We start from the raw sequence: 18,500 nt of genomic DNA on the forward strand, positions 1-18,500 counted from the left end.
TGATCCCGCCAAACCCCACCAACACCCCAGTGGACACTGCCTTTCCCCCACAGACCCTGCCAGACCCCTAATTCCCCCCATGGAGCCCACCTGCCCTGCCCTAGCCTTCCCCTGCAGACCTCACTAACCCCCCCTCCCCACCAGTCCCTCTGTGGACCCTCCAATTCCCCCCCATGAGCCTGTTTGCCCCCTCAACTCCTCTCACACTAGCCCCCCATCCCAATTTACCTCAGATTTGATTGCTGTTTTTAACTCAATCTAGCCTCCCCCTAACCTTCCTGAATGTCTGTACCCAGCCTGGAATGAGCAGGGAAAGCTTTCTGTTAGCTGGACTCAAGATAATTACAGATATGAATCTACAGTGCACTCCAGCACTCGAAGTTCATGTTTGTTTTGTTTGTTAATTACTAATCTTGGATACAAAACAGCTGAAAGCATAGTGTTGGTGTTTCTGGCACTTAAGATCAAATTTATTGATAATAGTTTATTAGGTTAAAAGCTTGGGTCTAGACTAATGAGTCTATGAACCTCAAAATAAAAAACATCATAAAATGATTGAAGGAAGATGCTTTCAATTTGGAAAAGGGTTTTTAGAGGTGGTTATAATATACATACATGTGGACAGCTGAACAGGCAGAGTTTATAGACCATAACTCCCAGTATTATGTTGCTAAAACCATATGTTTTCTGCTAATTACATTTTATTTGTATATTTTAAGAACAGCTTCTGCAGATAAGATTTTGGCTTCTCTGATGTCACATTTTCATTGCCAAGATCCTTCAAGGTAAAGGGGGATGTCAGGCTCTGACGTATAGGTGATTAGCTAGCTAGCTAGCTAGCTAGCTAGCTATCATTTATAAAACAGTAGGAAGAATAATTCTTGGGAGAAGACTCTGAGGTTGTGTGTAACATTAAGGAATGGGGTTTTTTTTAACTATGTCAGTAATTTTGTGCATTAAGTGTTTTTGATTTTCAGTGGGCGCGTCTACATGTGCATTAATGTGCTTTAGTTAATGTACATTAAATATAGTACCTCCATTGTGAGGTACTAGGAAAATGCATATTAGCCTGTCTTAATGCATATTAACTAAAGAGCACAGTTTTTAAGTGGCATTTAATGTATATTAGCCTATTTTAATGCACATTAATGAAATAGCACCATTTTTAATGACGCTTTAATGTGCATTAATATAGGCTAATACACATTAAAGTGCACATGTAGACACGCAGTGTGTCTTTTAGTTAGACTAAAGGCTTTAAATGATATTAATCTGTTTTGAAGATTCAGAATTCTAACTAGTGAAATACAAGTATTTGTTTGAAATTAAAACCCATTTGATCTCTGATTCTTCCTTAGAAACTAACATTCATATTTTCATGAATCCACGTAAGACTTGTAGCTACCTTGTCAGCATGAATTCGTTCTTATGTATCAGGGGATAGGAATTCTAAGTGCACTAACGGACCCAGCATTCTAGCTCTTAAAGCATTTTAAATTGCTGCTTCTTGCTGTGGTGGGTCATTATTAACATTCTAAACATTATAAGCTTTTGGTGGTTAAGTTACTGTTAAGTTATTTTGCATGGTAGAAAGTTTTAGCAAATTATCTTCCATATGAAATTCAGTCCACTGTGGTTGCACAAAGGTTGTTAATATTCGTTTAACACACATTTATATTATGCTTAGCTCTCGATTCATCAAAATGATTAATATTGTCCCTAATGTAAAGTTTGATATAATGTATGATTCTTAATTATGTTATATCATAGGAGGGGAAAGTTCAGACTTGTTTGTTCCTCCTGTTAATTATAACAAATTCTGGCAGGTTTCGAGATTTTAAAACCTGTCAGATGTATGCTTCAGGGGCCACTGTCTCTGAAGTTGGATGTAATTTGTGTGCAATAAATTGCTGCAATAAAGCTTAGTCTCTTAGCTTAATTACATAAGCCTTTGGGGAGTTGAGCTGATGTGAAATTAAGGGTCATGAGACTACCACAAACCTTTAGAATGTGTAGTGATAAAATCCAGCTGTTCTTTCTCAAAACCAGCAGCTCAATAAATTGTTCTTAATCCATCAACATACTTAAGTAGTTTCAGAGACTAAAAAAATGGAATTGGTCGCATAAAGCATGAAAATGAATTGCATAATTAAAAATAGCTGTGTTGCTAGCTTGATTGCCTGCATTAGGACCATTCATATAGCTATATTAAAGACCTGGGTTTAAAAATGGTCCTGTAACAATGATGTGTGTGGGAATCCTCATCTCCTGGTGAAAAGGCACTTGAACTGCTTTTATCTACAAATCATATTGCAGACCATCCTGGTTATCAAGCTGCAAGCATAAGTACAGTTGTAAGTAACGGGTGGGTTTTACATAGGTGGGAAACCTTGACAGGTGAAGGATTTAGGACTTTGATTTAGGACAGGGGTGTCAGACTCACTCTGTGCCCCAGGCTGGATTTGGAATGTGGGATTCTTTTGGCAGCAACCTTGTAGGTCACAGAGCCAGTGATGAAGGGCAAAGAGCAGCAGCAGCAGCCGTCACCAGTCCCCTTGCCAGCAACAGCTGTGCCTGACGTGGCCTCATAGTCCTAGATTCTATAGCATTCCCCTCCTCCCTGCATTTGAATTCCCTGGCCCACCAGGAACCCAGTGAATCATATGCTTGATGCTTCTGACTTGGGCAAATTAAACTCATGCTTTACTCAAAAGCTAGAGGAGGTTAGGGACTATTTAGAAAAGGTGGACATGTACGAGTTCACGGGACCAGATGCAGTGCATCCAAGGGTGCTGAGGGAATTGGCTAATGTGACTAGAAAGCCGCTGGCCATTATCTTTGAAGACTCTTGACAATCGGGGGACATCCTGGGCAACTGGAAAAGGGCAAATATAGTGCCCATCTTTAAGAAAGGGAAGGAGAATCAAGGGAACTACAGACCAGTCAGCCTCACCTCAGTCCCTGGAAAAAGCGTGGAGCAGATCCTCAAAGAATCTATTTCTAAGCACTTGGAAGAGAAAAAGGTGATTAGAAACAGTCGGCATAGATACACAAAACGTAAGTCATGCCTGATCAACCTGATTGCCTTCTGTGATGAGATAACTGGCTCTGTGGATGTGGGGAAAGCAGTGGACATAGTGTACCTTGACTATAGCAAGGCTTTTCATACCATCTCCCACAGCACTCTTGCAAGCAGGTTGAGGAAGTATGGGATGGGCGAGTGGACTATGAGGTGGATAGAAAGCTGGCTGAATCGTAGGGTGCAGCGGGTAGTAATCAATGGCTCAATGTCTAGTTGGCAGCCGGTAGCAAGCGAAGTGCCCAAGGGGGTCGGTCCTGGACCCTGGGTTTCATTCAGTATTTTCATTAACGATATGGAAAATAGGATGGATTGTCCCCTCAACAAGTTTGCAGATGACACCAAGGGGTGGTATAGTAGATAAACTGGAGAGTAAGGCTAGGATTTGAGAGGCCTAGATAAATTGGAGGATTGAGCTGAAAAATCTCATGAGATTGAACGAGGACAAGTGGAAAGTCCTGCACTTAGGACAAAAGAATCCCATGCACTGTTACATCCTGAGGACTGACTAGCTAAGCAACAGCTCTGCAGAAAAGGACCCGGGGGTTATAGTGGACAATACGCTGGACTTGAGTTAGCAGTGATCCCTTGTTGTCAGCATACTGGGCTGCATTATGACTGGACTACCAAACCAGGAACAAGTGATTGACCAAAAATTTGCCAGGGAACTGGCCGAAGCTGCATGCTCTTGGTGCATAGTTGTCATGGGAGACTTCAGCTACCTGGACATCTCATGGGATGAGCACTCGGCCAAATCCAGTCAGTCTCAAAGCTGCCTTACATGCGTGGATGAGCTCTAACTGTCTCAAGAAGTTTATGGGCTGACAAGAGGCAAGGTGCTCCTGGACCTAGTACTGGCCAAAGGGAATGATCTAATCAGTGACCTAAGAATCAAAGGGAAGCTAGGTTACAGTGACCATGAGTTGATCACTTTCACCATTCATTGCAAAGCTGGCAAGTCAGTCAGCAATGCAGTAGTTGTAGACTTTAAGAAAGCTGACTTTCATAAGCTCAGGAGGCTTGTTCTTGAGGCCCTGAAAGGCCATGATTTCGGGAAGAGAGTTCGGGATGAGTGGCTGCTCCTTAAAGAAGTGATCCTAGAAACACAAGGGGAGTCCATCCCAACCCATAGGAAAGGTGGTCAAAGGGCTCAACTACCCCCTTGGCTCAACAGGGAACACATGGATCTTCTACGTCTAAAAATAGAGGCGTACAAAGGGTGCAGAGCCAGAAACCCCACTAAGGAGGGGTTTCTGTACTGTACTGGTCTGCTCCTGCAGGGAGTGAACTAGAAAAGCTAAGGCTGCAACTGAACTCCATCTGGCTACACTCATCAAAGACGATAAAAACTCTTTCTTCAGATATGTGGAGAGTTGAAAGAAAAACAAGGGCAACATTGGACCCCTGCTAAACCAGCTGGGGCAGCTGACTACCAACACCCAGGAAAAAGCCAATTTACTCAATGATAACTTTGCGTCAATTTTTCACCAGCCCAAAGGGACCACCCTGCCTAACATGGTGCAGGATGACCAGGGTGAGGATGAATATATGCCCACCATTGAATGTGGATCTTGTGAGGGAGCATCTTGAAAGGCTGGACACCCATAAATCAACTGGTCTGGATAGGTTGCACCCAAGAGTGCTAAAGGAACTGGCAGACACGATAGCACAGCCACTGGCAAAGATATTTAAGAACTTGTGGTGCTCAGGCGAAGTACCTGAAGATTGGAAGAGGGCCAATGTGGTGCCCATCTTTAAGAAAGGGAGGAAAAATGACCTGGGAAACTACAGGCCAATCAGTTTGACCTCAGTCCTTGGGAAGATTTTGGAAAAAATTATCGAAAAACCCATTCTTGACAGGCTAACAAAAGGCAACATTCTGAGGGGTAGCCAGCATGGGTTTATTGCGGGTTGGTCCTGCTTGACCAATCTCATTTCCTTCTATGACCAGGTGACGTATCAGCTGGACAAAAGGGAAGAGGTTGATGTCATATATGTGGACTTTAAAAAAGCCTTTGACCTGGTGTCTCAGGATGTCCTCATGGAAAAACTGGGCAATTACAGCCTCAACTCCTCCGCAGTCCGATGGCTGAGGAACTGGCTCCGAGGTCGGACCCAGAGAGGGGTAGTTGACGAAACTGAATCAACATGGCACTCGGTGACTAGTGGCACCCCCAAGGTTCCATTCTTGGACCTGTACTCTTTAATGTCTTCATAAACAATCTGGACACTGGTGTCAAAAGCGGACTGGCTAAGTTTGCTAACGACACCAAATTTTGGGGGAAAATGTCCACACTTGAGGATAGGCTGGTGCTCCAGGCCAACCTTGATAGGCTTGCAAGGTGGGCGGATGAAAATCAGATGGCATTCAATATGGAGAAATGCAAGGTGCTCCACCTCGGGAATAAAAATGCGCAGCACACTTACAGGCTCAGCAATGCTACACTTGCTAGCACCATGACCAAAAGAGACTTGGGGGTCATGATTGACCACAAGATGAATATGAGTCACCAGTGCAATACCACAGCTGGCAATGCGTATAAAACTCTGGCTTGCATCTACTGATGCATCTCGAGCAAGACCCAGGATGTCATCCTTGTGCTGTACTTGGTCTTGGCAAGGCTGCCGCTGGAGTACTGCATCCCATTCTGGGCTCCACAATTCAGGAAGGACGTGGGGAAGCTTGAAAGAGTCCAGAGGAGAGCCACACGCATGATCAGAGGACAAGAAAACAGGCCTTATGAAGAGAGGCTACAAGCTATGGGACTCTTCAGTCTAGAGAACCACAGGCTCAGGGGAGATCTGGTGGTAGCCTATAAGTACGTAAGGGGTATGCATCAGGATCTGAGGGAACACCTGCTCACCAGAGCACCCTAGGGGATGACAAGGTCCAACAGTCACAAACTCCTGCAAGACTGTTTTAGGCTGGACATAAGAAAAAACTTCTTTACTGTCAGAGCCCCCAAGGCCTGGAACAGACTCCCCGCCGCCCGGTCGTGCAAGCACCTACTCTGTACACTCTCAAGAAACTTTTGGATGTTTATCTTGCTGGGATCCTTTGACCCTAGCTGACTTCCTACCCCTTGGGTGGGAGGCTGGACCTGATGATCTTATGTGGTCCCTTCCAGCCCTAATGTCTATGAAATCTATGAAATTAGTAGGAGCATTGCCAGGAGATCAAGGGAAGTAATTATTCCACTCGATTCTGCACTGGTGTGGCCACATCTGGAGTACTGTCCAGTATTGGGCTTTCCACTATAGAAAGGATGTGGATAAGTTGGAGAGAGTACAGTGGAGAGCAACAAAAATGGTTTGAGGGCTGGAGCTCATTATTTATGAGGAGAGGCTGAGGGACTGGGTTTATTTAGTTTAGAAAGGAGAAGACTGAGGGGGGATTTAATAGCAACCTTTAACTACCTTGGGTGGTTACAGTGAGGATGGAGCAAGACAGAACAAGGAACAGTGGTCTCAAGTTACGGCAAGGGAGGTTTAGGTTGGATATTAGGAAACATTTTCTCACTAGGAGGGTGGTGAAGTATTGGATCAAGTTACCCAGAGGTGGTGGAATCACTGTCCGAGGAGGTTTTTAAGGCCTGGCTTGCCAAAGCCCTGGCCAGAATGATCTAGTTGGGGATGGTCCTGCTTTGAATGGGGTTGGACTGGATGACCTCCTGAGGTCCCTCCCAACCCTAACTTTCTATGGTTCTACGGCCGTGTCCGCACGAACGTGGACATCTGGTTCCCCAGGGACAACTAGCAGTGGTGCACCTTGTGCCACTGATAGTTGCCCCTGGTTAATGCCTCTGCTACACCCCCACTGGTGTACGGCAAGTTGCAGGGGTAAGGTGGGGTACCGGGTGGGGTAAGAGAACCCCTTACCTGGGGCACTGGGGGCCTCCTGAGGCTGCAGTAGCAGCAATCCTGCTACTTGGACTGGCTGGCAGCTGGAATGTGGCTCCAGTCAGCTCGGCTCCATTTTTGAGCAGTGTGTGCTGCCCCTGCATGTGCCACTCTACTTTTTTTTTTTCCATGGCCATCCAGGGGTCAAAAAAAGCACCCGCACTGCTCCCTTGCAGCACAGAGAACACCTGACCATGCAGTATGTGGCCCTGCACATATTTCTGTGGTTCCACATACCACACGGCCGAGCTCGTCTGGACACAGCCTATGGTTCTAGCAGATATGAGAAGGTCCACAGCTATTCGCATAGGTTGGGGATAACAGAGGTAACACCAATACTCAGGTATGATCCAGCTTTTTGAAAACGGAGAAATAGGTTAAATGATGTTTTTTTAATTGCTTTTATAAATGTATGTTATAGCTATACCCTGTAATTTCCCTTTTATTAGCTGTGCTTTAATGGTGGCAACACTGTCCTGTGCTGTTTTAAAACAACAACTGGTTTAATCAGTATTTTTCTAAAGCGTATAGTAATTATGAAAATGCCATGCGAGTTTGGGCTGACTGTTTGGGCTTTTCCTTTTGCTTTGTGATCTGACTTAATTGTGTACAAGAGAGTAATCAAATCAGGAACACATGTAATGCTAAGGACAAGCCATTTTATTCTTTCACAGAATAAATTGTAGCACACAACATAAAATGGTAGAAATGTCTCCTGTAAAATTGTCTTACTCGAAAACTGGTTAAAATGTCTGTCTTCTAAAGCTGAGTCTGCACCTTTGACACACTTTGCCCTTAAAAGTAAATTGGCCATATAGACCATATTTACCTGAATCCAAGATGAGGCGTTTCCCTTCCATCAAGGGGGGGAGGGGGGGCGTGGCTCCACTTAGATTTGAATACTGTCCTGGGGCAGGTGCTAGCTCAGCTCTGGATTTGGCCCCAGGTTCAGGCTTGTTGCCTGCTTCAGGCCGGAATGGCTCATTTGGCAGGGAGGGAGCACAGGAAAGATGGCAGGGGAGGGAGGGAACCTGTAGCCCTCCCCCCCATCCCCTGCCCCCACTATGCATGAGCATATCCCCACCGCCTGCCCCCCCCCCAGCTGGTTCGTCCTTCCTTATTTTCTGTTCCGGCTCCAGCCCCGACCCAGCTGGCTGGGAGCTGCTGCCACTTGTCCTTGTCTGGGCCTGAGCTGAGCTGAAGGTGGACCATGGCTGCACTGCTGCTGGCTATGGGGCAGAGCTGTAGCAGAAGGTAAGGGGAAAGTTGGACAGGGAGGTTGTGTGGGAGTAGGCACAGGGGCGCAGAGCAGGGTGTGGGGGAAGCAGGCTGCAGGGAGGACAAGGGGTGGGGTAAGCTTCAGGGGGTGGGGGCAGACGCAGGTATGGAGGGATGGGTGGCATGGGACACATGGCAGGGGGCATGGGGACAGGAACAGGGGGGCAGGGTTGGGGGTCTGGCCCCTTGCCCCCTCCCACTGCTTTCCATGCTGCAGCAGTTGGGCCAGGGAGTGGGGGTGAGTTTAACATGGCCTTGCACTAATTAGATTCTATTTATAATTTCCCATGTGTAGAATCTAATTACTGGGGTCGTCTTAAATTCAAAGTCGTGGATTTGGGTGAATATTGGATGGATAATGTGGGTAAAGTCTTCATCTTGGATTTGGATGAATATGGCATATGCTACAGTGGTGTTCGAGATCTAGTAGAAAAAAGACATATTTGTTCCTGTCAATCCATTTTTACGTGTTTTAGAAAGTTCCACTGAAGGACTTAGTCTCCACACAAAGCACATCAATGAACGCTGTTAACATTTGTTGAGATACCAATAATACCATTTAAGTTTTTTAAATACGTATTGTTGAGTTTTCGGTGTCCATCACAGTAAATAAGACACGTATTTGAGTGCAAAGTATACGTTAACATTTTTTATCTGAGATCTGTTGTGTTCCACAATCTGATAAAAACATCAGGACTCAGTGCTACAGATATGAAACTATGAAGCAATTTCTAGTTTCGTAGTTGGTAGGGTCGGAAGGGACCTGAGCAGATCATCAAGTCTGACCCCCTGCCATGGCAGGAAAAAGTACTGGGGTCAAACGACCCCAGCAAAGTATTTGTCTAACCTCCTCTTAAGACCCCCAGGGTAGGAGCCAGCACCCCTGCTCTTGGAAGTTAGTTCCAGATCCTAGCCGCCCTGACTGTGAAGTAGTGCCTCCTGATGTCTAGTATGAATCTACCCTCTGCCAGCTTGTGACCGTTATTTCTAGTCGCTCCTGGTAGAGCTCGGAGGAACAGGGACTCCCCCAATGCCTGATGGTCCCCTCTGACTGGTTTGTAACAGGCCACTAGATCCCCCCTCAGCTTTCTCTTGTGGAGGTTGAACAGGTTCAGGTCCCATAGCCTCTTCTCGTAGGGCCTGCCCTGCTGCCCCCTGATCATGAGGGTGGCCCTCCTCTGGACCCTCTCAATGCTGTCCACATCCCTCCTGAAGTGCGGCACCCAGAACTGGACGCAGTACTCCAGCTGCGGCCTGACCAGTGCCGCATAGAGGGAGAGGATCACCTCCTTGGGACCTGCTCGAGATGCATCTGTGGATGCATGACAAGGTGTAGTTGGCCTTCCTGACCGTGTCCCCACACTGTCGGCCCATGTTCATTTTGGCATCAATAATGACTCCAAGTTCCTTTTCTGTCTCTACACTGACAAGAAGGTTGTTGCCCAGCCTGTAGGTATGCTGCTGGTTCTTCCTCCCCAGGTGCAGCACCTTGCACTTGTTAGTGTTGAAACCCATCCTTTTCTCATCTTCCCACCCCTGTAACCTGTCTAGGTCCAATTGCAGCCTATTCCTCCCTTCTAGCATACCCACATCCCCCCACATCTTAGTGTCATCAGCAAATTTGATTAGGGTGCTTTTTACCCCCTCATCCAAGTCACTGATGAAGCTGTTGAACAGCGCGGGTCCGAGGACCGAGCCCTGGGGGACCCCACTGCCCACATCCCTCCAGGTCGAAAACGATCCATCCACCACCACTCTCTGGGTGTGACTCTCCAGCTAGTTAGTGACCCATTTGACTGTCTAGGTGTCGACGCCACAGTCCCCTAGTTTTTTAATGAGAATGGGGTGAGAGACAGTGTCGGAGGCCTTCCTGAAGTCCAGTAAGACTATGTCCACTGCTACCCCTGCTTCTTCAGGAAGTTTTAAAAAGAAACTCTTCCTAGTGACTCTTCTTGTAGGTCAGGGGTTTTCAACCTTTTTTAAAGCGTGCACCTTCTGGGTACACTTCTGGTGGAGCAGGAGGGAGGAGGAGTCGAGTGTTGGGGGCTACTTGCACATGGTAGCGCGGGGTGGTGGATGGCTGCAGTGCCACCGTGTGAATTCCCCCCTGCTGCATCCAGCCGGCTGGGCAAGCTGTGCTCCTTGGAGGCAGCGCTCTGTCTGCCTGCTTGTACATACTTCCCTAGCCCCTTTCCAAGTACCCCTGGTTGACAACCCCTGCTGTAGCTGCTTCATCATAGAGATTAAAGTTGCCCTAAATGTTGTGCTATTGGCTCTCATGCATCATGAGTCTTCTGTCTGCACAAAGACATAAGACATTGGAGAGACTGACAAAGTATTAACATCTTCCCAATTGAGAGATCGGCATTATTATCTATAGTTTGCAGGAATTTCCAATGCATAACAAGCTGACATGAGGTTTTATTAATATACACATGGGTGCCCAAACTCTCCATTCCCCCTTTCTTGTGGGGGGGATTTTCTTCTAAAAATTCTATGACATTTCTATTTAAAATGGGGAATAGCTAAGCATAACTTTCCTCTAGTAAGTATAGGTTTTATTTTATGGTTTTCAAAAACAGAGCAATCCTGCAAAAATCAGAATGGAGTTCAATTTTGGCAGGCCACAATGAGGTGCTTGTGTCAATGAGGCTTTCCTTGCAAAGGTTTTAATATTCTCCTGAACAGCTTCTTAAGTTCAGCATTGGCCCTGTGACTGCTCTGTCGGCTAAATAAAATTTCAGCTAATTCTAGGACTCCCTTTTCATTTTGTTTTAAAGCTGTTCATTAGTATGTGCAGAAACAAAGCAGTATCAATAAAAAATCAAAAACAATATACAGTATCCAAGATCCATCAATGTGCAATAGTTCAGTTTAGCAGACGTAACTAATCCCATAACCTATTTGAATAAGAGTTGTAGTCATCATTGGAAAAGTGTTTGTTCTTTGAATTTCTCTAAGCATAATTATAGAGGTGAAAACATGAGAATCAGCGCTTCAGCAGTTTACCACGTCTATACAAACAAGAAAACAAAGCGATGGTGAAGGGACTTTCTATTCAGCAGGATAAAAAATAAAAGAAGTGTTTGTTCTGAGGACAGCATTAACTTATTATACACTTTAATTATCAGCTCTCATTTCCATTATAGCCCAGCTCCTCCTGGAGATGGCTAGGAAAACTCTATATTTTGAATTTTGAAATTTTCAGATTAGAAACAAATTAATCTAATTTCTGATTTTTATTTTTTTTAAATCAGAATTGATTCTTTAATTTCTTGTACCCTTTTAAAACAGACAAGAAATGGATACTTCAAGCAATTACATTAACACCTTCAAAATCTTAACTGGATAATTTGCTGAGTACAAATCTCATTCCAAAATGTCAAGACATTGCTGTTGGAATCAAAACAGGAATATTCCCCATGTACAGTATTGTAGAGTTTGTACAGTGGATTATTGGGCAGTTTTCCATACTGGATCAGACAGTGGATAAAATTGTCAAAAGCCCCTTTGTTACTTAAGGTATATGTCTCCACGGTGACTCCCTGGTGCCATACTCAGATGGTTTACAAAGTGGACCTGTTCTGTTCTGTGAGTGCTAGTACCTAAATTGGAAACAAGTAGCTCCCTAGATGTTTCTGCACTGAGGTGGCTATGTTGTTTACAGCTTCAGAGGGAGCATGTGAGAAGCAGGCTTGGAGTGTTTCATTCAACACATTGCAACACTAGAGTAGTACAACTGTGCCCGGCCTCGAAATCTTGTAAGAGGCTTAATACTCTTAAAAGACGTGGTGCTTTTGAAAATGGTAGGGTGGCTGTAAAGACTCTGGCTTGTAGAGACATAAAGTAAAATTTTCAATAGAAGGCAAATGACATTTCTGTTCTTTAAAAGATACTTAGAATACTCTGTTTTTATTTTTTGTTGTGTTTTCTTTTGTTAGAATTTCTGTGTCAGGAATGTCCAAGGGTTCATATTTATATTGATCGACTTGAATTGAAAGATATTCCAGAAGAACAGATGTATATGAGAAGATGGCTTCACGAACGCTTTGAGATAAAGGATAAGTGAGTAGCAGTATTCATAATGTCACAGCTGACACTGTGAAGATCTCCTGTTTCAAAGTAACTTATTTTCAGTATCAACACAAAGAACAAGTTTCTGTGGACCTGGTTGCCCACGCAATGAATACCCCCCAGAAAGAGCCTCCACGAAGCAGACTCAATTCTTTCACAACTTTCCCCTATGTGTTCCTTTGGTAGGGGTGCCCCACATCAGGGTACCCTTAGAACAGTGGTTCCCAGCCTTTTTAGACAGCAGACCAGAAGTGACCACGGACCAGCAGACTACACACCAGCATACTGCAGACTTCCGGTCCAGCAGCCAACCCTTCATAGCCCAGTACCGGGCCACAGCCTGGGGATTGGGAACCTCTGCCTTAGAAGAAGGGTGTTCAGGCCCTGGCCCCTAGGCCAGATCCAGCCCCAAGCACAGTGTCTTTCAGCCTGCAGAGCTCCCCACAGGTCCATGGGGAGACCCACAGGCTGTGACCCTGTGTGCTAGATATCCAGGCAACATAAGGCTTGATTCTAGTGTTTGGGATTGTCTTGGGCCTGCATCACTTTTCTTGGCCCATTGGGGTGAAAAGGTCGAGCGCCACTACCTTGGTCGAGTGCCACCACCTTAGAATAGTGGGACCTACATGGATATACCTTTAGAAACGTCTTCCTCTGTATCTGCCTGGGGTCTCTACCAGTCCTGTCAAGTTCCTGTGTAGCAAGATTTAGTTGGAACTGCTGTGCCAGGTTTTTCTTTGTTGGCAATTAACTCCTAGATGTGAAGAGGCAATTGCTGAGGGATCTAGTGTGGTTCTTTACATTTTAAAGGCTGTAATTCTCCTTCGTTAAAACTCTACTTAAGTATATGAATGAATTAACTTAGCCTATGATCTTTTGAATCCATGGAAAAAGCAAGCATCTATATTTGGCTTTTATTGTCATTATTTTTTTGCCTCACAATACTGCTGCATGGAAGAAACACTAAATCTCTTGAGGACAAGGTAGAATAAATTACTTGCCAAAGGTCACACAAGAAGTCTGCAGATGAGCCAGGAGTTAAACCTTGGTCCCTATGCTGCGTCCTCTGCACTGGACTATCCAAACTAGAATCATTACAGTCAGGGCTATGAATTTTAAGATATGAAAAAAATCAGTAATTTTCATAATTTTATATGCTTAAAGAATTAATTGCAAATGCAATAGAAAGGAACTGCTATTACTGTAGGTAGGGCCTGGTTTCAATTGCGGGCCCAGCTTACAGTGTGGTGGCTCCTTCAATCTTATGGTTCCTTTAATCGCTGCTGATTAGCGGAGGGGCCCTGCTGCTCGCTGCTTACTCCAGATGGCCAGGAGGTGAAAAACGTGGTTTTAAATTTGCTGTGTTTTTTGCCTCCTGTCTGGTCAGCAGAAAGTGGCAGGAGGCAAACACCGCAGCATATTTAAAACTGCGTTTTTTGCCTTCTGGCTATAAGGAGCAAGCAACAAGCAGCAGGGCCAATGGAACCCTCTGCTAACACAGGGGTGAAACGCACTCCAAGATTAAAGGAGCCTCCATGCTCTAAGCTGGGCCCGTGATTTAAACCAGGCCTTACTGATAAGCCTCTAAAGTAGTGACTCAGCATGGCACCCTGGGGTGCAGTTAGATCCTGTTAGGGGTTCATGGAATGCCTTGCAGTATTAGCACTGCTGGGCTGTACGCTCGCCTACATGTGATTCACAAGATAAAGCAAGCAATTTCAAATATGAACCCTTAGTGTCAAAGACGTTCTGACTTGTTATGGTCTTTGTGTTCTTTGCAACAGAAGAGTTGTTCTATTATGTTTTCTGTAATCAAGAAATAAGTAAATTTCTAAGGAGGGTGCCTTAATTTTAAAAAGGTTGAAAACCATTGCTATATGGTAACATTTGCTATAAAGTTTCTGACTTCTGCATGTAAGAATAAAGGGTTCTGACAGATGTGGGGGGGAAAATACCCCAGCGCATTAACCGAAAGAAACATCACATCAGTTTGACCCGGCTCTCCAGTGTCTGTATACCTCTAGTGCACTTCAATGGGGCTTTTTGAAGCTTTTATCAAATAACTGATTCAATCAGCTATTAGTTAAAAGCGCCAAAAAGCCCCAGTGAAACGCATGAGATGTACAGACTCTGGGCGAGCCAGTTCAAACGGATGTATTGCCTCTTCTGGGTTTGTGCTGCATTCAGTGTAGGGGTGCACCAAGCTGAAAGTAAAGCGCTGTTTTGGGTTTTTTTGGTTTTTTCCCCCCACCCACGTCTTTAAGCAGCCAAAATGTCAGCATTTATTTCAGAAACTCTGTGTTGTGAGACTTTGTTCTCCCCCTTTACTACGTGTAGGCTCTTTTCTTTTGTTTACCTGAGTTTCTTTTGTTTTCAGTTATTAAAAATAAAATATTTGAAATTCTATGAGAGCCGTTTGCAGGATGTTGAATAAATAGAAAAGTAGACTAGGAGCAGAAGTGTTAAAGGATCATTGTGGGGAGGTAAGAATGGGTTGACGAGCAATAAAATCTTTTTTTTTTTTTCCTTTTAAGAGGTTTAGTTTGAGTGCTCATGTGTATATAAAACTTTGAATATACACATCCCTATAGTGTTATCTCAGTCGCATTAAACACTTGAATTAAATACGGTATTTTCTAGCATACAATATGCAAGTTTTTCTAAGAAATCAGCTGCTGGAAATTGGGATGCACACTTTAAGCAAGGAAATATTAGGAGCTTATGCAGCACAGGTCTCTGCCAGGAGAAAGCAGTGCTTCATGGAGGCAGCACAGTGAGTGCATGGAGCTCCCAAGGTACTGGCTGTGGACACTTTCTCTTTCCCTAAGGAGAGGCTCATGCTGCAGAAGCTGCTACTGATTCAACAGGAGCCTTTGTCCTGGCACCCAGGACTTGGCACCCCTGGATTTCTAAAGAAGAGCTGAGCCTCTGGTGCTGGAACAGAGGCTTCTGCTGGATCATCTGGATGGGCCCCCATCTGACTTCTAGTTGCAGGTTAGGATCAAGTCCTCACCTCACCTGGCAGGCACTGCTAGCTGCCCACCCAGGTGAGCTCAAGCAGAGAAGAGGGACTGGGCAGTTTGGCTCAGCCAACAGCTCCTGCAGTATCCAACAGCTATGAGGTTAACAGAGTACCCCCAGGGTTTTACTCCTCCACCCCACCAACCTCAGCAGCCTGCATTTTCTCTGAAAAAATACTGTACTTACTACTCATTTTCATGGAAAAAAAAAACATTTTTTAAATTCTGCTTTTCAAAAAACAAGGTGCACATCTTATTTGTGTTGCATGTCAAAAATGCAGTGTTCGGTAGATGATGTAATCTAGGATATAAAGCTGTTAAGTGACATAAAATGGCTTTCAGCTGTACTAACACATACTTTGTCTCCACTTTTTATCTGCTCCTAGGTTGTTAATTGAATTTTATGATGCAAAGGATTCTAAAAGAAGAAATAAGTTCCCTGGAAAAGGTGTTCACTCCAAACTCAGCCTGAAGAAAACTTTACCGTCCTTACTGTTTCTAGGTAGCCTGACAGCTAGCATGCTTCTTACAGAATCTGGAAGGAAACTTTATGTAAAAACATGGATATATGGGACTCTAATTGGTTGTCTGTGGGTTAGTATTAAACCATAAGCAAATGCTGGTCTCTGGTCAGTGAAATGTGCTATCTTCTGCACATAGCAGCAAACTTTTTTTCCCTGAATTTATAAAGTTATGTAAATAAAGCCTTACTGATTGAACATTGGATAAATTTTGAATTTGTGACTTAAGCCTTTACACAATTGGTCGAGGGAATATATATATATATGTAGTTTTCCAATTTTGCTACTGATTTTCGCTGTATAAATGACAGATAAACTGAGTTATATTACACATAGCCTTCCCCATGAACCTAATATTCACCTCTATATACAAGACTACTCAAGTATATATTTGTATAAATGTAACTTAAGTAGACCCAGTGAATATATTTCTGGAGATTAATTTAGGGTGTATATTTATTCTTTTGACATTATTAATGTTGATTTGTAGCGGTGGTTGTTGTTTCTTGTAGTAAGTCAATAAGAGAGATCCTCGCTGCATCACAACAAAAAACAAAACAAAAGTTTTGTGTTATCTTCCTTTTCAGTTTTATCTAAATAATGTTCCTCAAAGTGTAAAGACTAAACTAATAAATCATGAAATATTACCCAAGTCAGAAAAAAGACTGCTGAGAATTTGCATTCATGGGGAAGAAGCTCTGTTTATCTAGTGCATGATCTTTTGATTATATTGCATTAGTAGCTGTTAGAATTTATTTTACGTATGCAAAACATTAATTTTATTGAAGAGGCATCTTATTCTGCGCACCCAATGTCTGTGCATAAAAGAATGTATTCAGCATAATGAAATATTAAGTTTAAATGTGGCCTAACCAGATTATAGTCTACCTTGTGTCTAAATTGTAAATAGCTTCTTGAAAAATTCAGCTAAGTTACTAGAACATTATGATGTGTATGTGCCATAAAGAATGGTGAACATTCCAAAGTTTCTTGTTACCTCAAAATTATCTTGAAGCAAATAAATAGTAGTACTGTATTACTATTATTAAAGCAGGGGTATATATTCTGGTAACAAGGAACATTCAGATGTTCCTACTAAATTTAAAGCATGTGCCTTTGCTACTAATCTTTGATTTATTTTAGCCTAATGTTTCACAGTCAAGGGATCATTTTAGTGCTATTATATTATACTAGACTTTCACAGGATTCTAGCTGCTGCACACTTCACTTCAGTTGGATTGGAGGTAATGGTGTTGATATGGATTGCACTGTAGAATACTAGTGAAAAAATTACATATCTTATCAGTATTTCACCAACTTGAAATTTTATTTGTCAGCTGGCCTATGATTCTTGGGGCTGTTGTGGTTCTCTGTGGGAAAATTTTATTTTATGTTAAGGGAATACGTTGTTAGCACAGGGTTGAGGTTGGGATTGGATCCTGCATCTTCTTGCCTTGGGAACTTAACCCTGTATCAAAATGCAAGACCTAGAAGATATTTTTATATCTCTTCTCCAAAGCTTTAAAAGTGCATTTCCTATTAAATTTAATGGGATTTGTATTGCATAAAGCTCAGTGTGCATTAAAATGATAGGCATCTTAAAACTATAACTAAATTTTTCAGAATCCACCATAGCCAGAATAATTGAACAAGATATTGCTTTTAATATATATTTTTCTTAGGATTTTATAGAAGAATATTTATGATTTCACCTTAAACAGTACAACTTTCAGTTTGCAGTTCTGTGCTGTGCTCTTTCACAATGATGAACCATGTTAAAACTGGGAAAACAGTATTATTAATGAGGTTCTGCAACTAGGAAAAAAAGACCATTTTATATTGTAGCCAAATGTGCTCCCCATACAGTTTGGCCTTTTCTCAATGGATATGACTGGAATGCAGCATTCCCATGTTACTCTGACTTTGAAATATGAAAAGTAAATTTTAAAATGAATCTTCACTTGACCTGATTAAATGCATTTTTATATGACAGTCAGAAATTAAGAATAACATTTATCTGTACAAAAAAAAGAGAATGCAAACTGCCTAACTCACTTGTAGAAGAATACCTGCTATTTTGAGGTCTTAACGACAAAAATAATCAATCTGTCTGGAATATAATCAATGCCATCCAGCTAAGTAACTGGTATGTTTATTTTGAATGTTGTTGTCCTGCCTACTCTTACAGAATTTTTTCCTTTCAATTAATTTATAAATTTTTTAAAACTGTAATTTGCTGATGTATATCAGGTGTTGGGAGTATTCTATGCTATTTCTTAATATGCACTGATATTAACTTGAACTATTTCTTCATTAAAAAGGAAAGAGCTGATGCTCATTCAACTTTTTGCCCTGCCTACTTTTTTTTTTTTTCTGTGTTGGTAACGGTTTGTGGTTGAATTATTCTTTACAGAAAGTCTACATATGTATGTAAATGTACATACAAAAACCATTGTCTGTCTTCTCTGCTGAAACATTTTCAGAAACTTTAAATGTTCTATATTTACCAGTGCATGGCAGTGACGAAAGAGTTAGATTGCACAGTAACTTCTCAATTGATAATACATAGTGGGTGCGTCTGCATTTTCATTAATGCACTTTTGCTCTTGTGAATTAAATTTAGTACCT

General features: G+C 42.9%; 1 protein-coding gene across 2 annotated transcripts in view; it reads left to right on the forward strand.

Annotated features, from left to right (window-relative positions):
- The window catches only part of AGPAT5 (1-acylglycerol-3-phosphate O-acyltransferase 5), a 105,727-nt gene extending 87,507 nt beyond the window's left edge, over positions 1–18,220 (forward strand). For both annotated transcript variants that reach the window (XM_006262403.4, XM_019488433.2), the window contains exons 7-8: positions 12,199–12,322; positions 15,738–18,220. In XM_006262403.4, coding sequence (XP_006262465.2) covers positions 12,199–12,322; positions 15,738–15,963 — 350 coding nt within the window. In that variant the 3' untranslated portion in view covers positions 15,964–18,220. The remainder of the gene's footprint in view (positions 1–12,198; positions 12,323–15,737) is intronic.
- The last annotated feature ends 280 nt before the right edge of the window (positions 18,221–18,500 follow it).

This window comes from Alligator mississippiensis, chromosome 1 (assembly GCF_030867095.1).
Source record: "Alligator mississippiensis isolate rAllMis1 chromosome 1, rAllMis1, whole genome shotgun sequence".
In the NCBI taxonomy this organism is placed as follows: domain Eukaryota; kingdom Metazoa; phylum Chordata; order Crocodylia; family Alligatoridae; genus Alligator; species Alligator mississippiensis.